This window comes from Nicotiana tabacum, chromosome 3 (assembly GCF_000715075.1).
Source record: "Nicotiana tabacum cultivar K326 chromosome 3, ASM71507v2, whole genome shotgun sequence".
Taxonomy (NCBI): domain Eukaryota; kingdom Viridiplantae; phylum Streptophyta; class Magnoliopsida; order Solanales; family Solanaceae; genus Nicotiana; species Nicotiana tabacum.
Window position 1 is genome coordinate 58,284,904 of NC_134082.1, and position 27,590 is coordinate 58,312,493.

Sequence of the window (27,590 nt, forward strand, 5' to 3'; positions counted from 1 at the left end):
TAATGGGATCTAGAACTTAGGGCAATAATATTATAGTTGGGATTGTGATATAGCCAATGCACAAAGCTACTCACTCTACACCTCTCGGTAGTAAGAGTGACTTTGCCCTAATTGGTTTTCTCAAGCCCAATTGGGTGTTCAATTTGTGCAAGAAATATTGGCTCAAGTTGGGTATTACTATCTCTAGGTTTAACCCTTTAATTGGGGCTATCAATCTCTTGAATACACCCCAATTCCTTGTTGGCCTTAAAGTCCTAGACTTAGTCTCTCCTTCTCAAGAAGAGCCTAAGTAAAAAAGGCACAAATTAGTGTTTGCAACTATTAATTCAACATAGAAAGCATAAATCAGGCCAAATAATAATCCCCCATAAACATCTAAACCCTAAAATAAAAGACCCATTAAATACCCATACTAAGGTTGAGCCACAATCCTAGCTAATGGGTTTAGCTACTCATTATTGAAAAAGAAATCATAGATTGAGATGAAGAATAATCCATAAATTGTAATTACAAGATAAGATACTAAGATTAATTGCTAAGTAAGCTACAAAATTACTCAAAATTGGAAAATGTCGTAGTTCACGTGCTCACTACTGATGAGATGACCTAAAAATCTGAAAAGAAAGTATTTACACACATCTAAATTTTCCGAACAAAAATGGCCCGGACAAAGGTACCCGTGACAGCGGAAAATGGACTGCTGCAGCAGTGAGGCTACCGCGACCGCGGTAAATCAACCGTGGACCGCAGTCTTCAGATTTTGGCTCAACTACAGGTTCTCTGAACTTCTTCTCCGCGGACCACAATACACTGACCGTTGTCGCGGTGGAGGCACCACTGTCGCATAAAATCACCGCAGACCGCAATAGCTTGAATTCCAAAAATGCCAACTCTCTAAATCCTTGCCACCGCGGACCGCGATTGCGGTGAGTCTTCTGCGGCTGCGATGGATTTTATGTTGTAGTGCTGCTTTGACTTGGTTGTGAACTTGTGCAGGTTTCACTCATTTTTTGAGCTGGTTATGATATCCTTGTCCTTTTTTGACCAAACACTGCAAGCAAGCACAACAAGTTAGATTTTTTAGAATACTTGTACACATTTTAGTCCAAAACTCAAGCAAAAAGGAGCATAAACTAGACTAGAATCTTTAGTTATCACTACGCAAGTTTCCAAACCCAAGATTATTGCCACAAAACACCTGTAGAGACTCATCGCAACATAAGAACCAAAAACCAATCACATCCGTTACCATGCTGATCCAACCCGTTACCAAGCTGTCCTAATTCTCTGAGTTCTTTCCAAATTGCCTTCAAATTGATACTTTTCCTTGCTAGAACACTACTATTCTTAACCAAAACTTACCCCACAAACTTTCGCATAGAACCACATCGCCCTAAGGCTTATAAGCCACTGAATTCCCTCTTAAGTACCCCAAAAGTATCACAACCGAGATACCCACTCTGAAGAGACCTTCGGCGAATCTAAAGATATTTCCTTCGCCTTCATGATATTGAAGTGTAGAATCCATAAGGATACAGAAATGCCACAAGTCACGGCATCATTCAATATAAATCTCAGTTTCTAGCCATATACAAATCCTGAAGATTCCCAATTGCTACATATAAATCTTGAATCCATTAGAACCATTCTCGAGAGTCATCCACTCTGTTCAAATCTCAATTAAACCGATCAAAGGGACCGAACGACCTGTGCCCCATTTGCACACTAACATCCTAAGAAGTAATCTACACTTCTAAGCAACCAGGTAGATTCCTACTCCATGCTCACTACCTCTCTCACCAATGACAACTTAAATCATTCTGTGATTCTCATATACCTATAAAGCATAATACAACCCGTATCCAGAAATTCCTTTACTTGAGTCATCCTCGATCTCACCCTCTGCAAAACATAAGATATAACACTTTATTTAGAAGACCATGGGTTCACAAGATGAGGGCAATACCTTTGACTTTACATTAGGCAATAAAGTTCCCTACTCCGAGATGAATCCAGACGGCATACGAAGAGTAGCCGGCTGCAAAGGAGATGCTCACAGTCGATGAAGTACTCCCGGTGCCTGCCGTCCCAATAATAAGGAACATAGAGCCAACCAGAAAGGTCAAAGTCAAATAGCAACCACAAATTTTAGTCCCGATCAGGCCTGAGAGATCGAGATCGAGGAACAAGGAGCTGACGGGGAGGATGACCACTACATTCTGAGATCATTCATAGCTCCTGATGATACCGACACCACCAAATAAACGGCCAAAGCTGGAGCAAGTCATATTGGCCGAGCACCTACCAAATCAAAAGGTATACCTGGGCACGGGGTTAACCCCCGAGCTCAGGAAAAACTTATTAATATTCTTAAAACTAACATATCTTGTTTCGCCTGGTCCCATCTTGATATGATAGGGATCCCACCAGAGATAACCATTCATAAGTTGAGTTTTGACCAAAGTTCCATCCAGTTAAGAAGAAGAGGAGACCTCAGTCCGAGGTCAAGCATGCATTCATCAAGGATGAGGTATCTAAATTCCTTAAAATAGGGTATATCTGGGAAGTTAGGTACCCGGACTGGCTAGCTATCGTATTGGTAGTACCTAAAAAGGAAATAAGCTAAGAATGTGTGTACATTAAAAATACTTGAAAAAAGCATGCCCTAAGGATTCTTTTCCTTTGCCTAACTTCGAACGAATGATCAACGCGACGGTCAGGCACGAGATGCTCAGCTTTCTCGATGCCTATTCCAGGTACAAACAAATTCGGATGGACCCGAGCGACCAAGAAAAGAATTCCTTTATTACTAAATTTGGAACCTACTATTATAATGTAATGCCATTTAGATTAAAGAACGCTAGTGCCACATATCAACGCCTAGTAAATCGAATATTCGAAGAACAGATAGGAAATTTAATGGAAGTTTATATTGACGATATGTTACTTAAGTCCCTGTAAGCAGAGGACCATTTGAATCATTTGCAAGAAACCTTCGGCATATTAAAAATATACAATATGAAGCTGAACCTAGAGAACTAGGCATTCGGGGTCGGATCGGGAAAGTTCCTTAGATTCATGGTATTCAATAGGGGGTCAAGATTAATCCTGACAAGATCAAGGCCATATAAGACATCACTGTGGCAGACATCGTCAAGGCCATTCAAAGGCTAAGACGTATAACCGCCGTGGGCTGGTTCATATCAAAGTTCTCGGACAAAAGCCATCGGTTCTTCTCACTATTGAAAAAGAAGAATAACGTTTTCTGGAGCCCGGAATGCCAAAAAGCTTTGGAAGAACTCAAAGAATACCTATGAGCCCGCCCCTTCTCCACACTCCAAAGGCGGATGAGCAACTATACCTCTACTTGGCGGTATTCGAGGTGGCGATACGTGGAATTTTAGTCCGAGAAGAGGAAGCTACACAATTTTCTATTTGCTATATCAGTAGAACTCTAGCCGAGACCGAAACAAGGTATTCTCACCTGGAAAAATTGGTGCTCGCTTTACTAAGCACCTCTAGGAAGCTAAAGCCGTACTTTCAATATCACCCCATATATGTCGTAACCTCTTATCCACTAAGGAACATCATGCACAAGCCCGACCTTTCGGGCTAATTAGCCAAATGGGCCGTCAAAATTAGCGGGTTTGATATTGAGTATTGACCCCGAACCGCTATCAAATCACAAAATTTGGCAGACTTCATGACCAACTTTACACCGGCCCTAATACCCGAAGTCGAAAGGGAATTACTATTAATCTTAGGGACTACCTCAGGAGTTTGGACTCTCTTTACAGACGGTGTTTCGAACGTAAAAGGTCTGGGCTTGGCATCGTGTTGAAGCCATCTACAGGAAACATAGTTAGGAAATCTGTTAGAACTGTAAAATTGACTAACAATGAGGCTGAGTATGAGGCCATAATTATAGGTCTCGAATTGGCTAAAAGCCTTGAGGTTGAGGAGATTGAAGCTAAATGTGATTTCCTCCTCGTGGTAAATCAAGTCAATGGGACGTTCAAAGTAAAAGAAGAGCGAATGCGAAGGTATCTAGACAAGTTACAGGTAATGTTGCATCAATTCAAAGAATGGATCTTACATCATATGCCCCGAGATCGGAACAGCGAGGCTGATGCTCTAGCTAACTTGGGGTTCTCGATTGATGACGATAAGTTCAGATTGGGGACAATTGTACAACTCATGAAGTCGGTGATAGAAGAAGGTCACGCCAAAGTAAACTCCACAAGTTTAACTGGGATTGGAGAAACAAGTACATAGATTACTTGAAGACTAGGAAATTGCCATCGGATCCTAAAGAATCGAGAGATCTTCATACAAAGGGTGTCAGGTTTAGCTTGTCTGAAGGTACTCTATTCATAAGAACGTTTGACGGTCCACTGGCCATATGCTTGGGGTCGGTGATACCGCATATATCTTGAGAGAACTTCATAAAGGCATATGCAGGAACCAATTGAGAGCGGAATATTTGGTTCAGAAATTGATCAGGGTCGGCTACTACTGGATCGACAGGGAGAAAAACACGAAGGACTTTGTACGAAGATGTGACGGCTGCTAGAGACATGCACCGATGATCTATCAATTGGGAGAGTTACTCCATTCGGTCTTGTCCCCATGGTCATTCATGAAATAGGGAATAGACATCATCAGTCCCCTACAGTGGGCACTTGGTAAGGCTCAATTCATACTATTCATGATCGATTATGTTTTCAAATGGGTCGAAGCTCGAGCTTTTGAGAAAGTCCGGGAAAAAAAGTCATCGAATTCATTTGGTACCACATAATATGTTGATTCAGAATACCTGTTGAGATTGTACGCGATAATGGAAAATAGTTTGTCGGCAGCAAGGTAAATAAGTTCTTCGAAGATCACAAGATTAAGAAAATACTATCAACACCTTACCATCCGAGTAGAAATGGACAAGCAAATTCTATGAACAAGACCATTCTCAAAAACCTGAAAAGAGGTTGACCGATGCCAAAGGGAAATGGAAGGAAATCCTACCTAAAGTCATATGGGCATACCGTACGACCTCAAAATCTAGTACCGAGGCCACCCCATTCTCACTGGTCTACAGTGCCGAGGCCTTAATACCAGTCTAAGTAGAAGAACCGAGCCTCAGGTTCCAATATGCGACTGAAGAGTCGAATAGAAAGGCTATGATCATATGTCTAGAACTATTAGATGAAAGACATGAGGTCGCCCTAGTCCGACTGGCCGCCTAGAAACAACGGATAGAAAGATATTACTGCCGAAGAGCCAACTTCCGACACTTCAAGATCGAGGACTTGGTATTGAGGAAAGTAACATTACACACCCGGGACCCAAATGAGGGAAAGCTGAGACCAAATTGAGAAGGTCCATATCGAGTCATCAGAATTAACGGCAAAGTCTCATACAAGCTCGAAGCAGGAAACAATGTGCAACTACCGAACAACTGGAACATGACGCACTTAAAGCGGTACTACTACTAAGGTACGTTATCAATTACTTTTTAATAATATTATGAATCTGACTAACACTTGCAAGCAACAGCCAAGGATGAATGTGAATATTAAGTCTAAAAGCACGCATTACACTCTTTTTCCCTTAGATCGGTTTTGTCCCAAAATGGGGTTTTCGATGAGGTTTTTAATGAGGCAACAGTAAAATGTGCTAACTTAGATTTGAAGGCCGGTCTCAAACCGTAGTCAATGGACATTCATTTTTCATCAACACTATCTGACCCCTCTCAAGTTCGACCTCGAGTACTGGGGGTTATCACCCTCGGGTTAAGGTTTTTAGTAAGGGAAAAAATAAAAACTTGTATCTTAGAAGCTAAGGCTCGGTGGTTAGGATTTATTGTAAGGGCCAAACGGTCGTGTGAACCATGACCACATAGTCCACTTTAGCCATAATACAACCTCAGGACCCGGGGAACCCAAAGACTTTATTTTCCTCTTCTTCTCCTCCTCTGTAGTAGTTAGCTGTCCCGTAACGGAGGGATTAACGAATAGGGATGCATCCTCACCCCCTTTAAACGACTTAAGTTCAGTGGTCTTAGGAAAACTTGCGAAGGAAAGAGAAAGGGTCAGCGTTATATATGTTCGAGGTGTAATAGTAACTATTCTAAGAAAAGCCTTACCATGTGAACGGGCCTCCCATCCGCCCTTCAAAAGCTTGTGCCACAAGCACTCAAAATATGGCATTTGCTTGTAGATTCCTTCGATCCACTCCTTGAGTTGGAGGATCGCATTGGAAACTCGGGCAATAGCTGCATGATCACAAATACCGACGTTGAGAAAGTGAACAAAGAAAAATCAACATACACATAAGCATTCCACTTCTCGGGGAATGGCAAAAACACCGGAGGGATTAACTCTTCAGTCTTCACCCAAACGAAGAGCCTCTGCTAGCCTCGATCTCGATCCTCGTCAATGCTTGAAAAGGGGTGCCTGCTGGCCCGACGAGTGAGCTTGATTAGTCCCCCCTCCCTCCGAAAATTCGGGGACTGTATAGACGGAGCAGTTGGTTGAGAGTGAACCGAGAAGACTTGGTGTCATTCGCAAAGTAACGGAGGAGGATCAAGATCCTCCAAAGAAACGGGTGGATTTGCCCAAGGCACACCTCGTATCTCTTAGAGAAGTCCAAAAAAATTGGGTCTACCGGGACTAGTATAAAGGAATAAGTGTAAACATTTAGATACCCCTCCATATAAGTGGTGATATCATCCTCAAGCTCGGGGACTACCACATCCTTACATCTCAGTTATAGTCCTTTCGAAAAATGGGAAGGATATCTTCGGTGACAGAGCAGATATACCTTGATGCCCCTTCACCTCGGTCTTGTTTGGATGAGACCTTCTTGGCTTTGAAGTAGTCTAAGATTGAACAACCCCCGGGAATAAAACTGTTTATGTTGGGGCTCTATGGCTGATTTAGTGGCAGCCACTTCGGGAGCAACCGCCTCAGGAGCAGCCTTCTCGAGAATAACCACTTTGAGAATGACTGCCTCAATACCTGTGACCGGGTGAGAAGATGAAGAGGCAGCCTGCTGAGAAACTGATTTGGAAGTCTTGGCCATCGTAAAGCTGAAAAATATGTGAACATTTGGAAAGAGCTTATGAAGATTTGAAGTTTGAAAGTGAAGATATGAGTTTCTGGGTTGAAAATCCAAGAAAATGTATGAAGGTTTGAAGGTAGGATGAAGATCTGGGTAGAAACTTATGAACAATTATGAAGATTTGAAGGTTAGAGGTAACAAGATGAAGATTTAAAAGAGTTAGAAACTGCTAGGGAATTCGAATACAAGAGCTAAGACTGGAAAGTGGAAAAGATACAAAAGGTTGAAGCTTTTATAGGAGAAAGCATAATCATTACGCGATGTTTCACATTCGGAAGCGACCAGCCGATGATTGACACGTGTCGGAAGTCAGAACGACGCGACTGATGGGACGTTTCGGCTCATTCGTTGTCTCAGTTGTAACGTACGAAGGAAGGAACCTGGGAACATCTATCGTTTCCCATCGGTTCGGCAAACCCACTCTCTCAGAAACGAGAGGACTATCTGTATACGAGTAAAACTGAGGGTAACATATACCTTGATTTCCCGGTGGGTCAAATGAAGCGAAGATATGACTGCATGGGATCAGAATCCAAGCCAGGGACTTCTTGTACTAGGGGCTGAACAGAGTGCTCGCCACCGGGCCTGGCAAGACAACACCCCTCGGACCTAGAGCGAGCTCCTAAACCTCGAAAAGTGATGTGAATGGTCTCACACGACAAACAAGAAAGCCGTGATATCTGCACCCAACCAGATATCACGGCGTGAATCTCGCCCGACGTCGGTAGCATATCAATAATTGACGAGAAAGGAGGATTTTTTTTATCTTTCTAGAGTTGTACTAGGGATGAAACTCTCCACTCAATAAAGGGGAATCTTTTTCATTCAATATACATTATAACACGCATATCAAGGCAACACAAACTTATTTCTCTGCTTTCTAGCTATTGAAATTTTTTTATTTTAGTAATAGTTCTTCATACATATTTGGCTCCGAATCGAGGGTCTGGTTGAGGGCAGAACTATTGGTAAGCTTAAATCCGAGCCTGAACTTAACGTCACAACTGGTTCGGTTATTTGTTTATCTTTGATTCATTTATCTAACATTCTTGATTACTTGTATTGAATCAATCAACATATTCTTAAAATCACATATAAATTTAATTGTTATCCATTTTAAGGGTAAACAAAGACATCATACACACTGAATAACAGCACGTGATCCAGACCAAAGCATTATTGATAGGCTGTACTAAAAAAATTCGCTATGAATATAGCATGATTAGTAGATATGAAAAGAACATATACAATCTATATCAAGAACTTATATTGGTGTCAATTTTTAAGGGGCCTTAAGTTAAGCTTTCCCCTAACAACAATTAATTGTGGTTAGCATTACAAGAGGTTAATCTTTAGAAAACAAAAGTACAAGTAAAAAATGGTACAAACTACAAAGGGAAGAAGGGATCGGACAATTAATGTGGTGCAACCAAATGGTGGAAAGATCGCTAATTAATACAAGGGTGAAATTAGGTCATTTGATTAATTTGCACAACCACTGTGGAAATTAAATTTCCCTTCTCCTAATTTAAGCAATCCCCAAAATACTCCAAAATGTATATAACGGTGCAATCATATGAACCAAAGTGCTTACTTTTCCTTTCCAAGGCCTAGTGACTCTCATAACTCCTGATAGTGTTTTCCTTGAAAATGCCATAAATGTATCAAGCAAAGTTGCATTTTCTTGTATTTTTCTTATGGGAAAGTCATGCACTAGTACTGGGACTAGGTCTCTGTGTACTGTAACTGTTTTTGAAGGCACCACTTGATGATAGAATGTGTTGGCTGCTTGCCTTGTGGCAACAAACAATCCTTGGCTCACTTCAATTTTCTCATAAACTTCAAAACTTGGGGAATTTGAAAAACCATCTGTGTCTTCATCATTCAAGAAGCTGTCATTACCAAATCCTAATGAGAAATTGTTTGCTTCTCTTTCATTCAAGCTGTTATGCATACCACTGGCTTCTCCTGTAATCAGAGTATAAACAGTTTAACTTTTGTACACTGACAATATAGTAAATTTGCACTATTACTATACTTTAACATTAATAACTTGAAAAATAAGACGCGCTACTTGCTATAAAATGTTAAAATGTACTTATAGCTAGTGCATATTGCATGAATAAATTGTTTATATAGCAATAATAAGTTAAAAGCAAAACGAAAAGAACTAAATCAAAAGAAGAAACATTTGTAATACCTTGGAGGTCTTGTTCTTCTTTATGGGGACCTGAAATATTTTCTATTGGAACCGTCTTGTAGTCCGCAAGAAAAGTCTGGCCAGAAAACAAGTTACTTATCTAATTAAGCATATTGGATTTTAAGAAATAATGCAAAAAAATAAAATAAAGTTGATTGCATAGATTAGTAACATGAATTACCTTGTCATCAAAATCAGTGACTGCAATGGACCTAGCATTGTGATCTTCCTTTAGTTGTTCCATGAAATTGAAGGAATTATCCAAGTCATGGATTTGATTATTGTGAGGAAGAAAAGAAAAGTCATCACTAGGAGGAGCATAATTGTAATTTCCACCCCATGAATCTTGATTTGTAATATCATGTGAAGCTTGGGCAACGGATAGGATTTCTTGTACAATATCCGTTTGATTTGTGCTTTGATGATACATAAGATGATCATTTGATTGAGAATCAACATAGCCCACTTGGGGAAAATCTTGCACCTCCAATGGAGGTAAGGCAAACCTATGCTGCAACCTCGCACACTCTAATGCTATATCAACCTTTAATTTAATAAAAAACACAAATTAGAAACGAGAATACAGAAAAGGATTTGACTTAAATACATTGACAGCACTGTTAAAAACAATGATATTTTAACATATTGTACCAAACAATCTCATTATTTTGTTAGATTACTAATCTTACTTTTTATGAATGGTTACATGTACTTATCGTTTAGGTGATTTGATTATCTTTAATTTTTACTGTATCAAGGTAATTAAGTAAAACTCTTAAAAGCAAAAGCTGAAAATAAAAAAAAGCTAACCAAAAGGAAGCTCTATTTTGTTTTGCTTATTTTTTGGTTTATTCATTATTTCGTGATTTCGTCATACTAATATTCTAATTTTAGTGGGCATTACCTTAGAAGGGTGATATGGAAAAGCTCCATTACTAGTGGGAAATGAAGGATTAATGGAAGTGAAAGCTTCATCAGATAAGTATTGCATCCATTTATCATCATGACTTGGACCAGCAACATTCATTAATGGAGAACCATGGACAGCCATGGATGAACTTGTTGCTGCTGATGGCATTCCATAGTCAGAACTCTGATCCATATCATCAAACCTTGATCCCTCAGTATACACATCAATGCTAGAGGATCGATCACTAGCATAATGATCTCCACTTTTTGGGGCATTCAAACTCTTCTTGAATACACGGCAAAGTGCATATGCATCCTGCAAATCTCATGCAAAATTAACATCATCAGATGGTTTAAACTTAGATACAACATATACAGTAGCGGAGACCGCATATTTTAAAAAGGGGATTGGATTCAAAAAGAAACGAAGCATGTCACAACAGGAATTTGAATCTATGACTTAAAATGATTTTTGAACTCACACAGTCTTTATACTAGAATCTTCGTTTATGTCAAAGAGATTCAACAGTTTATATGTCTAAGTATATATATATATATATATATATATATATATATATATATATATATATATATATATATATATATATATATGGATATATGTGTTTAGAAAAAGTTATTTTAATCTATATTTACATAATATAATTTTTCGACGCATGGAATTCAAGTGAACCCCTTACATGCATCCGCGTAGCTCTACTCCCGGTCGTAAATATTTTTACCATATGCAATATTAGAGGTTATATATGATGTCAGATATGATGACAAACATATCGTTTCCATTGTATTTTTTCTTAAATACGTCTTATGTATGTCCTAATCCGTCGTTGTGATACACATCTTTATTAATGCACCAATGATCTAAAAAAATACTGAAAGAATTTAAGTTTTATGGGATGATGGAATAAATAGTATTTACACAATGAACTGAAAGAGAAAGAGATAGACTGAGATCCATACAACCCCTTCTTTACAAAAGGTTTGAAATTACTTATTAGATAATTATAAGTAAATCTTTTGATAAACATGAATTAAAAAACTGATTAAAATGATGGATATAACTTAAATAATTTTAAAAACATAAGTATTAAGTATGTATGTACCTGCATGCCATTAGCAACTTCACATTCTCTTTCTTCTAAACGATACTCATGCATGACCCAACCAGTTCGAGTTCCATGGGGTGCTCTCCCTCTGTAATATACTAGGGTTTTCTTCATTCCAATAGGCCTCATCTGCGAATTTACTTTTCTATCCTTTCCCGTAGCCTTCCAGTACCCAGCTTTCGTTGCACGGTTAGTCCTCGTTCCATTAGGGTATTTTCGATCACGAGGACTGAAGAAGTACCATTCCATATCTTTACTAGGCAAAAGAGACTTATCTGTAACATAAATAATAAATTAACAACAAAATGAGAAAAGCAACAAAAAAATAAATAAATTGAAAGTGATTCTTGAAAAATATGGTAATCATCAAATTAAGGAACTGGCCTTTGTTGTATATTATAGTATAAAGATCCCAACAGAAAATTAGAATGAAATCATGTTAGTTCCTTTTCCTTTGCCTTTTGACTTCAGATATTTAAGCTAAGCAGTAAAGTACACATCTTTAGGCTTCAATAGGAAATCAAAAGTAGGGACCAACATGAACTTCCTTTAAAGAAAGAAACATACATGTTATGATATATATATATATATAAAGCATATGGTTGTTGACTAGTAAAATATGTTCAAAGTATCCAGAATCAGAACATATTAGTTTGCACGCGTATGGAACATCAAGGAAAAATAAACTAATTGAAGCTTGTAATTATTATGTGAGTACCTTTAGAAGAAAATACCTTTAAATTCTTCATTTTCTTATCTTTTTGTTTAACCAATTTGGCTTGTGATCATTTCCTTTCTCGAATTTTTAAATTAAACGTATGGCCTCACAACTAAGGTCTTATAATTACATGTTAAAATTACACACGAGTTGTCTTTCAATATATATCAAAGTGAAAACGAAATAGTAGTTAGTACAATATCTTTAGTTGTTATACCTTTCTTGACAATCACTTTGGACGTATCTAGCTGCTAGGTAATATTTCTTTTTCTTTATCCCAGAGACACGTCACAATTACAAATTAGGAAAATATACAATATGCTTCCACATCGTAATTTTCCTTTGACATACATCTTCTATGACACTTGATTTATAGATGATGATGATGTAACCAATTTTTTTTAATTCTTGCTTCTAAAGAGGACCAAACCAAAAAATGGAAATGGAGTTATATGTACCTGGTAAATCCCATGGCTCACATTTGTAGAGATCAACTTCAGGAATGACCTCAAGTTCAATTTTCCTACCATTAATCTTTCTTTTCAAATAGTAAGCAACAAGTTCTTCATCTGTTGGATGAAACCTGAAACCAGGGGGCAATGAAACAGGTGCCATATTATATATATATATATAATCTTCTTTGGAACTTCTCTTTATAATTTTCTACTTTTATTATCTTCCTGATCAGAGAATTTCCAAAGAAGAAGAAGAAGAATGAAAGGTAGAGAAGATAGAAATTTTATGGAGACAAGTTTGGCGGAAAAATGATGAGGAAGTTGTAGGATTGATAATAATAAGAAGACAAAAAGAGAAGGAAGTCCAAAAAGCAAATGAAAGTTGTCACCCCCTCTTGGCTCCTTTTGCCTTTAAAATTGTTTTTTCACCTTTAATAATCTTTCTTCTCAAGCTCAAGGCCAATATAGAGCTCTAGCTAATTATTTCAATTCCTGACTCTTTCATATGGTAAATGGTTGAATGTATACATACAAAGTTACAATATATAGAGTATTTTTTTGACTACTCTAGCAAAATTCTATGCTTCCAATTTGTCCTTTCTTGGAATCTGAGCTTCCTTGTACACGTGGTGATATCTGATTTGTCACATTACTGGCCTAGTGGGGCATCTATATATGTAATTTAAGGATATAATAAAAAAATACTCTTCTTTTTTTGTTTAGAAGGAGAGGAAGAGGATCTTTGTCCCTCTACAACTACGTTAACGAGAAACTGTCCTTACGGAAACGAATTGGCGGCTTTTCTTAACTGTCAATCTGCCAAAAATGTTCCTTTCACATGCTCATTTCTACTTCTACCGACAATTTAATTTCTTCTTTTATTTTTCTTCTTTTTCCTCTCTAATTTTATATATTCTTCTTACCTATAATATTCATTTTTTAGTCTTAGACAAAATATGTAAGTTAAATATTCTCAAACTATATTAAATGGAAATTTAATAGAAAATTCTAAATATATTTTCAGTGGATGACTTAATTAGCGTATAACTAATGTTAATTGCTCAAACAACTAGGTAAGCTTAAACAATATTTCAAACTGTAAAAGCAGGTTTGAACAAATTATATTCTGGTTATATTTCTCAATTAATTAAAAGTGACATTGATTCATCACTTAATTTTCAAAACTGTTAATTTAAATGCATCAAATCCTATATAAGGAAAGCAATAAATATGTTTTTTCATTATAGCATTAACATATTTCAAGACCTAATTAAAGTAGAGGTAGATGAAACTTTTATCTGGTTGTGATGAAATACTAAATACTCTTTTATTCTTAAAACACTGGATGAGAATTTAAAAAAAAAAAAAAAAAGCCGTAACAAAAAGCTAGAGTGGCGTGATGGGGCCTACTTTTGCCACGTGAAGATCCAACGTGGCAAAGTGGGGAGCAAGGATCAAATGTTGCAGCTTTTGTCGTTGTCATCCTTTCTCTTTCACAGGGATACCAATATTCTCTTGTGTGCTTTTCCTTTTGATCAATCTATCTTTTTGTGCTTTTCTCCTTTTTGAGTTTTAATGTTCTTTCTTCTCTAGTTTTATACCCAATATTTTATTTAAATGTAGCTTCTGTGCTGTTCTTCTTCCCTTCCTGACAATGGAATGGAAAGAGGGAGAATCCATCCAAGTGGTCCCCTGCAAGCTACTATTTTTGATTCACTATTTTACAAATGAAGTAATTTTTACTCCCTTCATATTTTAAATATAAATCTCTCTATATATAGTTGAATATATGTGCAGAGTTTCTAGCAAATAAATATCACAAGCATGAAGAAAATTATTTGACAAGTTGCGATCAAGAGAATAGAATTTTGATTCAAGTCACACGCCTTAAAAGCTATAATTTATTGTAATTCACTGGAGACTTTCTCTCTCTAAAATTATTCCCTTACCCCTAGATGGCCTCACCCCCACCCCCAGAGGACCAACTATCACCACTCGCACTAAAACCCCCCACCCACCGGATACCATTTCAACTCCGATGGAAGTTGAATCAATTCCAAAAGAAAAGACTAACACCTTTAAGGAAATACTAGTGGATAAGAACTTGACAAAGTCAAGCACATACAATTATCATTACCACCAACTGGAGGCAACTCTAAATTCAATCCCAGACGATACAACTGGGCTCATCATTCTAAGCCAAGAACAAACGAACAGATTCTACCACTCATGGCGTTTCTCGTTAATCATCAAGATTTTTGGGAAGAAAATTCCCCACCACCTATTGAAACACAAATTACAGCACCTATGGAATCCTAATGAACAACTAACACTAATAGATCTAGGCTGGGATTTCGTTGTGGTGAAATTTGAAAAGGAAGAGATCATGACGACTGCATTGCACGGAGGCCCATGGTTCGTAATGGGACACTTCTTCTCCGTCAGAAATTGGGAACCAAACTTTGTTCCGGTGAAAGAAAAAATACACGCCATCGCCATATGGATCTGACTGCCCCGGATACCCACAGAGTTCTATGATAAAGAGATCCTAGAAAGGGTGGGGAAAAGGGTTGGGAGGCCGTTGAAAATCGATACGTGCACCTCTACTACATTAAGAAGCAGGTATGCATGGATCTACAACTACATACCCATTGAGGCACCACTACAAATGATGGTACTCATTGGGGAACATAAACAACCAATTGAGTACGAAAAAGAGTGCATCTTGTGCAAGGGGTGTGGGCGATTGGGTCATCTACTCAAGAAATGCCCAAATCAACGACAGATAGGGGCGAAGGACACATCATAAATATCATCGGCGGTCACAAAACCAACGAAAATGATGAATGGAAAGTGGTGGAATTCCCACGAAAAGCAAAATGGCAAGGACAAACGGAAGTTTTCAAAGCTCAGGCACAACCATAGAAAATAGAGAACAAAACAGGGAGCGGAAAGCGACCATCAGACTTAGGTAATTTCTTCGTCCTTAGTAACTTAGACGATTTTGAGGGCGACAACAAGACTGTGGAACATGGCGATGCTAGGGCTGTGGGAATTATGGGCCAAATGAAACAGACCCAAATCAAGCCACATGGGCCTCGTATAGATAGGTCCCAACAAGACAGGCATCTTAGGCCACATGGGCCTATGATACAATTGTCTGAGCCTACAACGCACAGCCCAAACCAAATGCACAATTCACAACCTGTGCTGAGTACAGAGCACACACTAGGCACGTGCCCCCTCACTTACACACCTAACACATCGCATGCGGCCCAAGGGGAAAAACACTTACCTATTTCGGGTATGAAAAATACCCCAACTGCAATCCCAAATATGATACCCCTTGTTCTGACAGTACCCCTCATATTCTGGGGTCCACAAATGGGGCTACACCTGATCTCTCTAACAACACCACTAACACAGTGCAAAGGTAGAAGGATTTAATTAATCCCTCTCACTCCCTCTCATACTATAACCAAAATTGTATCCCATCATCACTCCCTCTCTACTATTTTGACTGACATTGTCGCCTCTCAAAGAATTCTAATGATGATAAATCTTCATGCACGGAAACCCAATGGAGAAGAACCTTGATTAAAAGGAAATAAGAGCACAACTAAAAATGTAAACTCCACTATATGTTTGTAGACACTAACAATGGGGGAAACAAAACAACCCAACAAACAACAGCAACAGATAGAACCAAGGGGAGGATCCAAATCTGATAAGGGTTTCATCCACCCCACTCCTCATGGGTCACATTCCAACCTCATGGTTGGAGATGGAACTGCATTGTATTTCTTTTCCTTTGAACTTCTCGATAGGGACAATACCCATCTCAGTAGTAATTCAAAACTCCCACTACTTGGCCAAACTGGTCACAGCCAACCTGAACCATGCCCAGCTAAATTATAGACATTGACAACTCTTATGGACGATCAACTTGCATTGAGCCAGCAAATAATGACAACAGATCAACTGAGTCTTTTAATGTAATAGATAAGTCACACCCCCTTCTTTCCATTAGTCTCTCCACGAGATGGGATCCCCACCCGACCCTTCTCCCCATGGATACTAGTGAGGACAAGGACCCCATCTCCAAAGATAGGATTGGAAAATGTCCACGAGCACCTAAAAGCCACCAACATAGAATTAGAGAAAATGATAGCAAGGTTGGGAGTGCCAAATACCAAAGCGATGCTTCTGCAACAGGAGGAAACAATAGAGTTCAGAGGATCTGGGGGAGAAATGCTTATCGTACTATGCCCAAGAAGCATGGTAATGTGTGGAGTAAGCCTAAGATCATCCTTAGAGCCAAACTCAAGAGACTCATTTGTGAAGCTAAAACTAGTAATAGCCCACTTAACTCCTCAGAATCATCAGGGGATGGAGAGCCCATCAGTGAAGGGGAAATCCAAATGCCTGAAAAGGAAGCCACAAACAAACCCAAGGTTACTAATAAAATTCATAATCTGGATTAATGCTAGGGGGAAAACAGTGGGGAATTTAGGAGACATTGTACAGAGATGGTTAAATTGTACAACCTTGCCATGGAGTCCTCTTGGAAACAAGGATGACTGAGCACAAATACCTCATTTAGGAGTTGGGATTCACAGGGGAAATTCAAAACTCCGTTGTAGGCATGTCATAAGACATTGTCATTATGTGGAAAGATGACATGTTGAAGATTGATGAAGTCTCCACCACTCCCCAGGGCAATCAATGTTATGGTCAACGTAACTCGCTCTTCCACCCCTTGTCTTTCAATGTTATTTATGCCAGCAACACTTATTGTCTCGCCCTCCTTTTTACCTTTTTGATGGTAAAGTCCGGGTTTCAACATTTATGGGGGTAGTAACTCATTTCCTTTTAGGAATTGAGTATTTTGAAAAATTGCCACCTAACGAATTATGGTGCGTTAGAGCATCTAGAGCGATTAACTCTTGAATTGGTTTGCATTACCAGAGATTTAGGGTAAGGGCTCGAGGTAACCTTGAGGGGAAGGTGTTAGGCACCCTTTTAGTCCACAACGGTGGGTCCTGGCCGGACTTATACTTATGAATTAGTCCTTTAATCGATAAGTATTTGAAATAAATAAATAAAGCATGTTGGGCATTGTATGACTCAAATAATAAGACATAGAATTTGAACAAGTTGTGTGCATAAAAAGAAAGTAAAGTTTTTAAGCAAAGGGGATTTGGGAAAAGGGGTCCTAGGTTGGTTAGCCTACAAGATCACCCCACGTAGTGCCCGGTAAACACTCATCTATGAGGGGCTACACGTGACATTAGCGCGTAGTCAGCATATCCCATTCTACCCAAGTCCCTCCCCTTGGTCATAGCCTAAAGCGTTCTAATAACTTTGACAATGTCCTATGCATGCATTACCCGTCCCTTCCTTGTGGTCCTGGAGGTATTTTAGGACCTCTAAATTTGGGCAGTTCTAGACAACCTCTAAAGTGTTTTAAAAGGAGAAAATTCTAGGCGACAGACAAGAACAGCTAGGACTGCATATAAAACAAGTTAGATGCTCATAGTTACCTCCTCCAATATACCACATAAATGAGCGTCTTCAAACAACATTCAAAGAGAACAAATCCTAGAACATGATATCTAAGCAAGCAGGGGGTATAAAGTACTGGATTAGGCCAATTTGTGAAGGATCCTATTTAACTTGCCTACTGATTAAAACCTGTTAAATCTGAACTACTTTAAGTAGCAGAAACAGTTTCAGATTTGCAGAATTTGCCCTATAGGCTTGCCTAAATGCAGAACAGTGATGTCCTAAGAGCATAACTACGTTGATATAGTAAAGCAGTAAACAATTTTAAAACAGACTTTTGAGTTCCTATAGGCATGTGTGAGCACGTGATTTTTGCCCTATATGTATTACTCCAACAAATTCAAAACAAAATAATTTCTGTTAGTGTTTGCAATTTTTGGGATTTTCGTGGCATTTTCTAGTAATTAATTGCATTTGTCTGTGCATTTTTATTTTATTTAATTAATGAAAATTGCAATAAATATGTTGCATTTGAATTTAAGATTTAATTTTACATTTTAGGATTAATTGACAAGTTAGTTATTTTATAAAAATGGGAAAATCATAAAAATAGTTTATTTTGAACTTTTAATGTTTATTTTGAATTTTGGTAGTTTTTCCTTTAATTTGGTTTTTAATTATTTGCAGTAACAATTATTGGGGTTAATTTAATTTGGTAGGATAATTTAATTTAGCATTTAATTTAGGTTTTAATTTTAATCTTGGAAGAAAGAATTTTTTAAGAGAAAAATGAATTGAGAAAAAAAGAAGAAAAAAAGAAGAAGAAGGAAATAATGAAAAGGAAAATCTGGGCTAAAACCCGATTAATTATCTCCAGCCCAAAATAAATCGCCCCAATACCCGACCCAAACCACCTTAACCCAGTCTGGCTTCCCCCCCCCAAAACGGAACGACGTCGTTTCAGGGGAAGTAGATCAGGACTGTCGAGGTCTCTTGATCGAACGGACGAGAAGCCTGGGTCATTGAATATATTAATGTCCAAACGTTACCCCCCCAGCTTTCGTCTCTCTCAAATCCCCTCCGAGAAACCCTAGAAGCCGCCAGGACTCCCCACCACCATTGACGGCGGCGCCGGCGTCCAATCGCCACCAAACTTACACCAAACACTCCCCTCCTCCTCCTCTTCCCGAATCTACAAATCCCCACTCTCGAATCCTAACCCAGCCTCTCGAATCTTGAGTCGAAAGGAATGACCGAAAACCTAACTCATCCGATTGGCCCCAAAATGACACCTCATGAGCCCCAGGATCCCCTCATACCAAATCCACAACTACTCTCCTTCGAATCTGCCTGGAGCTCCGCGAATCTTGAATCTGAGGTCAACCCCAAAAGTTCAAAACCATTTTTTTGTCAATCCTGGTACATGCATGGTCAGAAGGCACCGTTCTTCGCGTTTTGAAATTCAAACGATCGACCTTAGCTTTGTTAGGGCTTTGTCTCCGATGGATTCCGAATCTAATCGGTGAGTTTCCTTAGTCTTTTGTTCGTTCTTGTTATTTCACCTTTTATTTTTCTTCTTCTTTATCTTCTCCGTGTATTTGGGCCTTCTTCTAACTGAAAATAGTTTCGAACCTAGTTTCTCCCCTTTAGGTTAATCTGTTTGTTTGTATTTATTTCCCTTCATTTTTAGTTTTCTTTCTTCTCAATTTCTAATAATTGTGCCCTGATTTTGTTGTCCATTTTTGTTTAGTTTTAGGTTTAAGTTTTTGATTTTCCCCCTCCTTTTTCTCACTAATTTTATACGTTGTAGTATTTTCTGCTTTCATTTGCTTAGTTTTTATTTGTTTCTTTTTCTGATGATCTTTAGTAGTCAAGTGCAATTCTGAGTGTGATTAGTTAAATTTAATGCATACCTAAAATCAGAAGCGTTTGAGTTTGCCCTCCAGTTTTGGATTTTTTCTTTTTCTATGGTTATGTTCAATCGTTTCTGAGTATTCAAGCCTCTCATAGTAACTATGTTTACCATTGACCCAGTTAAGAGGCTGGTTTATTTGGATTGTGGTTTAGCTTAACCCTAGTTAATAATTGAGGGGTAAATAACAGGGGGTTTTAAGGGTGATCTAGGAATTGTAAGTAGAGAATATCTTTATAACTGATTGAGGAAGCTTCTAGGAAGCTGGGGAGGGGACTGTTTCGCAAAAACAGAATTTAAACTATGGGTGTCTAAGCTAAAATGAAAATTAAAAAGGGACCGAAGGGCAAAAATGAAGTCTTAAGGCCTGCCCTAACGCCTTGCCTATAAATGCATCTCTATCTTGCCTTTCAAGGTAAGGATTGTAAGAATTTAAAAATACAGACCCAAGAGATAGATAGGAAAAAATACTGAAAATAAAAACAGCCGAGTTTTCTTAGAAAATTCGGAACTTCTGCATTTTGGTTGAAGACTAAAATTTCTGCTTCTGGTTCGGAGTTTTGATTCTTTGGTGGTGTAGAATTCTTTGAAATTTCATGATCTTACTGCTGAAATTAGGAAATGGCTTGAGTAGTTGAATTGGTTAAAATTCGGTTTGAAAGTTTCTACTGTTCCATTGGCATTCCTGAGCTGATTTCATCTGCTGAGTGGTCGAATCTGGGGCTGACTGCTATTGCCTGTTGCTGACCTTCTCATCTTTCTGTTGTTTTGGCTTTCCCATGTATTTCTTTGGCACTATGGACATCACCTAAAGTGTAATATGGAGTTTGAACTTGGAAATATGATAAACTGACGTTATTGTTACTGAATTTCATTTCTTCTCCTTTCAATCTCATCTATGGATGTAATATTTAGCTCTAGAGATATTTGATTAGTATGTTTGTCATGAATGGGGTATTATGATATGAGACTAAAGCTTTAAGTGACCTGATTCTTCTGCTTAGCTATCAGATTGGTTTGAGAATGGTTGTAGGTTAGAGAAATGCTTGGTTATGTTCTACAATATCTTGTTGGCCTGTGTTGAATTGTTTGTTGGCGTTCGAATGATATGGTATCAAACTTGATGCCTTAAAGTCATTGCTGCTTAACGTCGACCCCCCTATGTCCTACTAATATGAGCTTTAGTTAAGGCTCAGGCCTTCATGTTATTGATTAGGTTATTTAGGTTTTACTTACTAGTTAGAATCACATATTGTATAATTTCCAAAAACTGGATTTTTGTCGTCACTACAATCTCCTGTGATTGTCCATTGAATGTTTAAAGACTTATTTAAGGCATGTTGCGTAATGCCGTCGTTGGCAATCAGTTGGGCTCACGTAGATACCCCTGGAATTTTCAGTCGTTGTTTGTGTGCCGTGGGGACTCGATCTTGAGTCCTGCACCTGCTGATCTCAGCTTCTAAAAGAAGTGGGGTCGTTCTAGGACCAAGTTCGAAGGCAGCAAGATATTTTCATTTTGTTAGATTTTTCTTTATTTATAACTCAATGAATTGGAAAGTTAAAGAGAAGTGAAGGTCGTACCAACTGCTTGCAATTTAACTCGCGCTAGGATTATTCATGAAATGTGCGTGTTGGATCACATTAAAAGGGATAATGGATTGATTATGTAGACATGAATCCATTTAGTTGCGCTGGCCTGGAATTGAAAGGAATCAAGGTGTGTCGTGCCGAATAAAACCTCAAATTGCACGACTCTCATTTTAGTTAATCCTGTATTGATCCTTAGAATTCGAGGCGTGCCGTTTAGTTAAATTCCACGGCCCTCACAAACCTGCAAATGCGAAATGCTTTTAGGCGCGTTAGTTAATAATATTACTTTCCTAAACTCGGGTGCACATTTATGTGACCCAAATCCAAATTCCAACAATGTTAAAATATGTCAAAAGCCACGGGTACATTTATGTGACGTGGTTCGAGACGTGTTTTAATAATGTTGCAATCTTCTTAATAATTAAATAAAGCGGTTAAAAAGTTAAAATGCACATAGGTTTATAATTGTTTTTAAAATCAGATAATAAATCCGAATATAACAGTTGAGCGACCGTGCTAGAACCACAAAACTTGGGAATGCCTAACACCTTCTACCGAGTTAACAGAATTCCTTACTCGAATTTCTGGTTCGCGGACTGTTAAACAGAGTCAACCCTTTCCTCGATTCGGGATTCAACCGGTGACTTGGGACACCATAAACCTCCCAAGTGGCAACTCTGAATCTTTAAATGAAATAAATCCCATTTCGATGGTCCTTTAATTGGAAAAACTCCCTTTATTTACACCCTTTACGGGGTGTAGATGAAAAAATGAGGTGTGACAGCTCTGGCAACTCTGCTGGGGAACGAACCTAGAATCTCTGGTTCAGGGTTCAAGAATTCGAGCTTAGATGAATTGTTGTATTTGGCTTTATTTATTATCTAATTTTATTCACATGTGTGGGTCTAATGTGCCAAATGTTTCTTTTTATCGCTTTGATATTATCTGAACTGTATATATAAACTGCTACGAAACCCCTCTCTTCTCTCTCCTGAGGAGTGCACGCTGGTCGTAACTTCTTTCTGTTAGTGTCAAATCCCAAATAGAATGAGTCTCAGACAAGTTGCAAAGCCGGATGATCCTTTGGTTACCAGTACGCAGCCCCCTCCTCGACTCGAGTTGTCCGCTCGGGTAAGCCAGGTCTAGAACAAATAATCCCAAGGTTTTAAACCTAGTATAACAACACCTCATGCCGGATCCCTAGTAGGAACGTTTGTTTGCATCATGTGCATATTTGACTTTGGAGACTCAACACAGGGGTTGGGTCTGTCTAGGATGGGTGCACCCGAAACAAAAGACCATCCTGATGCATCTTGTGCATTTATTTCCTTCGGATTTGCATGCTGACCGGCTTTTTTTTTAAAAAGAGAGCATTTGGAAATAAATGGCAGTACGAGGGTTAAAAAGAGTTAATCGCCTATTTTGAAAAAAAAACAATGTCCAAATAGTGTCGAAACTCTGCCGAATTTTTGAGAAATTAGTTTGTTTTATTTGCCAATGGAATGAAAAAAGAGTTTTGTTTTCAAAAAAATAAAAAATAATAATAGTTTGTTTTATTTGCCCGAACTACGCTAGTTTGATTCTCATAGGGTGTGAGATACGTAGGCAACCCCCATCGGGTCCAACTTCCTTTTTGCAAAAATAATCCAAAAGAACAAAAATTTTACCTTTATTTGAAAATAGTTAGGATGATGCCATTCTTGTCAGAAATAACCGAATGTCCCTAAAAGGGCGCCGGAAGGCTGTTTTTGCAAGAACAACTGTCTGTGGTCATTTTTCAAGGTTTTCACCGGTTAGCCAACACAGCCTTAAAATCTTCGTCTTTGAGGTGCTGAAAGGCCGTATTTGCAAAACCGGATTTTATTTTTTTGAAAAAAAGGGAAAAGAAAAAGTGTGTCAATTTTGTCTTTGAGTCAAATGTGTCTTGATTTTTGCTTAATCACCCTAATAAATGTGCAGAATGAGCACGAGTCCAAGTTTGCCTATAGCAGTCATGAACAAGATCCCTTTGGAGTTACATATGTGGTAGGAGGATCTAGGAAAGTCGGAGCAAGATAAGGTCAATATACATTTGGGAGGTCTCACCGGGTTGTTAAAAATCAGGCCTAGAGGAGATGTTATAAAGGCTTTGGTTACGTTTTGGGACCCGGCCCATAACGTGTTTCACTTTTCGGATTTTGAACTCACCCCAACCTTGGAAGAGATAGCAGGTTATATGGGAAGTACTGAAGTGCTGAGACATAAGTATCTGATCTCTCCAAGAGCCATTAACTCTCACAAGTTCATGGATTTGCTAAAGATAAGCAAGAGAGCACCGTACTCTGAGTTGGAGGATGGTTTTGCTACTCTACGTTGTATATACCAGAGGTACGGGCATGTAGGAGGGTTCAATGATCCGGCAAACGGGGTTTGTAGCAAAAGAAACCGAACAAAATGGAATGAGCATAGGCGTTTCGCCTTCATGGTAGCTTTTTTAGGCCTTGTGGTATTTCCCCGAAAAGATGGGAATATCGATTTGCGGGTGGCTGAAGTCGTCAAGGTCCTGATTACCAATGCCAAGAGCATTCTCGCCCCTATAATAGTGTCTGAGATATACCGAGCTCTCATAGCTTGTAAAGCTGGGGCATATTTCTTCGAGGGGTGCAATTTGCTATTACAGATGTGGACGATCGAGCACCTGTGCCATCGCCCTCAGTATTTGAGTTATGGATCCGTAGAGAAAAGTTGTATTGAAGAGTTTGGCACAAGAATTGTAGGGTTTAAGTTGCCAGAGGGGTTTGAAGAATGGGTATCCTGCCTTCGCTCCATTACTGCAGGGCAAATAGAGTAGACATTGGGTTGGCTTCCTGTTGAAGAAATTGTGTATATGCCCGCCACTGGTCCTTATTTCCTCCTGATGGGTCTGTGAGGTATTCAAACTTAAGCTCCTTACCGGGCGATGAGATAGTTGGTAAGGTGTCAGGTGATGCATCCAGATGAAGATCTTAGTACGTATGCGGTCGAGGTTAGTTCTGACGGTCAATTTCATGAAAAGACAGTTCGTTCTATTTGAAATGAATGCCAGTACTTGACAGTAAACACTCGAGTGCGTGATTTATCTAGAGGTGATGTCTCACCCACCTATCTTGCTTGGTATAGAAAGAAAAACACTGCAAGGGCTGAACCAGAAAGACCAGCCAAAAAGCCTCACGTTCAGAAATTCGTTGAAGTGTCACAAGAACAGTGGGCTTGGGTGGCTAAGGAGAGTGAGTACAGGGCCACAATAGGAAAATTGGAAAAGCAAATCAGGGAGCTTCAATTCGAGAGCAGCTTGCAAATTGCGGCGGATGAAGGGGAAAAGAAAAGGCTAGCCAAAGAAAATGAAGCCCTTCGAGCTCAAATTCAGAAGATGAAAGTAGCGGCAGAAAATCTAGCCCGAAGCGACAGGGATGAAAAACTCATAGCTAACCAAAGGCAGAAAGTGAGTGACTATAGTTTCGATTTGAACAAAGCAGAAAGTGAACTAGCCAAGGCTAAAAAACAATTGGCTAAAAACGCAGATGAACGGGTATGCCTGGTTAAGCAGTTGAGAGAAAGGTACGACGATTAATGCGGTTAACTGCTTAGGTGCATTCATCCCTCAAATGTACGATTACAAACTTGTTGAAAACCTAACCACTAACAATGTTGTTGTTGATGAATTGAGTTCAGGCAGGTGGTTAGCTGGTCGGCATTCTGGCAACTCACTCCTACAACACCTGATCGAAAGACAGGCTGAATATGGTCGACCAGGAACCAGAAACAAGTATTGTCGACCCATCGAAAAAGGTGGAAGAAATGGACGTTAATGTAATGAGGGAAGAAATGTATAACCTGAAACAACAGATGGCTAAAATGTACCAAGCTTGGGTGAAGGGGCATCCACCGCCAGTCTATCCCGCTAACCCCGCTTATATCCCACCATTAGCTCAACCTCAGGAACCTCCCACTGTGAACTCATCTCCAGCCTTTCACCTCTACCAACAATGCCAAGGCACCACTTCCCATACTTCTCAAGCTCCACCACCCAAACAAGTCCCATACCCCCCCACCAATTACACCTATTTTGTGGCACCTCCACCTGCTACATTACACCGATCTTCCAGTGAACCCCTATTCCAAACTCACGATAACCAGTACTATCCCCCTGAACCCACCTTCAAAGTTCCAGAACCATATCCTTACACTCCTCATCTTGATATCCCGGCAGAGGCCGAGAAATCGCCCAAATATCCCGAGCATGAAGAAATGATCAGAAAGGTCAAAAGCTTAGAGCAATCGTTCCGAGATATGAGGGGGCTGGGAGGTCAAATGAATGTAGCCTATAAGGACTTGTGTTTGTTCCTAGATGTTCAGTTGCCAGCAGGGTTCAAAATGCCCAAGTTTGATCTGTATGATGGGCATGGTGACCCGGTAGCACACTTAAGAGGATTTTGTAGCAAAATGAGAGGAGCAGGCGGAAGAGATGAATTGCTGATGGCATATTTCAGCCAAAGTTTGAGTGGGTCAGCGCTAGAATGGTACACCAGACAAAATCATAGCAGGTGGTACACATTGGACGATTTGGCCCAAGCCTTCGCCTGTCATTTCCAGTATAATCTCGAAATCATCCTAGATCGTCTATCGTTGACAAAACTTGTGAAGAAGCTCGGTGAGAGCTTCAGGGAATATGGATTCCGTTGGAGAAAGCAAGCGGCGAGGGTTGACCCTCCGATGAAAGAAAGCGAGATGGTTGATTATTTCTTGCAGGCTTTGGTGCCCACTTATTTTGGTCATTTGGTGTCAGCAGTGGGCAAGTCCTTTAATGAAGTTGTGAAAATGGGAGGCATGGTTGAGGAGAGACTCAAGTCCAATAAGATCATGAGTTACTCAGCAATCAAAGCAACCACCAAGGCCATTCAAAATAGTACTAGGGGTGTACTCGGAAAGAAGAAGAAAGAGGATGTTGCAACGATCGAGTCGGCAGCTTGGGGTGGATCCAGGAACCTTCCACCATTCTACAACCAACCTCGACACTATCCCCAAACATACCCCCACACTCCATATAGACCACCACAATACTACTACCTACCGCCAAATCCCCATTTTTCTGTCTATCACGTACAAATATATACCCAACCTCTCGCTCATGCACAATGGCCCACAGAGTCCCTACCAAGCTCCACAAAATACCCATCCACCCCCAAAAGCCTACAAAAACCCTCCTGGAACAGGTTTTCGACCTAATCAAGCCTTTAAGAATGAGAGGCTGTAGAAGCAGAAGACTTTCACTGTATTGGGAGAATCATATACCACCCTATTCCACAGATTGAGACAGTTGGGTATGTTGAATCCGATCGAGGCCAAAATGTCGAATCCCCTTCCTAGAAATCTTGATCGCTCGGTGAATTGTGAGTATTGTTCAGGGGCCCTGGGCCATGACACAGAGAAATGCTGGAAACTAAAAATAGTTCTACAAGAGCTCATTGATACTCATCGGATCGAGGTTCAGGCCCTAGAAACACCAAACAACAACCAGAATCCGTTACCAGCTCACCATAAGACCCATATGATTGAGTTGATACACAAGGGATGAGAGGATAAGAAACCCTCGTAGACGGTGATGATGATCTACTCCAGTGAAACCAGTTCAAAGGAAAAGGTAAGTAGTGGGGAATCAGTGGTCCGAGGAAGAAATGGGTAGACAATAAGCCAGCTGTGGTAACCGAGAAAGGGTAGTCAAGCGATGTCACAGTGAAACCAGAGAAAGCTAAAGTGGTGGTATCAGGGGTTGTAACTAAACCTGTTGTGGTCGTGAAGGGTGCTTGCACAAACCCTGTTATTATAAAACCAGTAACTCAGCTCCCAGTGATCAACAGCAAGACGATCCCGTGGAATTATGAACGAGTGACAGTAACTTACCAGGGAAAAGAGGTTAAAGCAGAAGTGTGTGAGACCCATGGTTTGACTCGATCGGGGAGATGCTTTGCCCCCGAAGAGTTGAGAAAAGCTAAAACTTCCAAAGACAACCCAGTGTTGGTGAAGAAAGCTGTGTCCGAGGAAG

The 27,590-nt window shown here is 39.5% G+C and overlaps 1 protein-coding gene across 1 annotated transcript; it reads right to left on the reverse strand.

The window, feature by feature from the left end:
- Positions 1-8,417: 8,417 nt before the first annotated feature.
- Positions 8,418-13,027, reverse strand: LOC107789643 (NAC domain-containing protein 54). Its single transcript, XM_016611501.2, has 6 exons — positions 12,526-13,027; positions 11,347-11,624; positions 10,221-10,541; positions 9,498-9,860; positions 9,317-9,392; positions 8,418-9,084 (listed from the first exon to the last, which is right to left on the reverse strand). Exons 1-6 carry the CDS (start codon positions 12,680-12,682, stop codon positions 8,645-8,647), a joined length of 1,635 nt encoding a protein of 544 aa, XP_016466987.1. The 5' UTR covers positions 12,683-13,027; the 3' UTR covers positions 8,418-8,644.
- Positions 13,028-27,590: the final 14,563 nt, after the last annotated feature.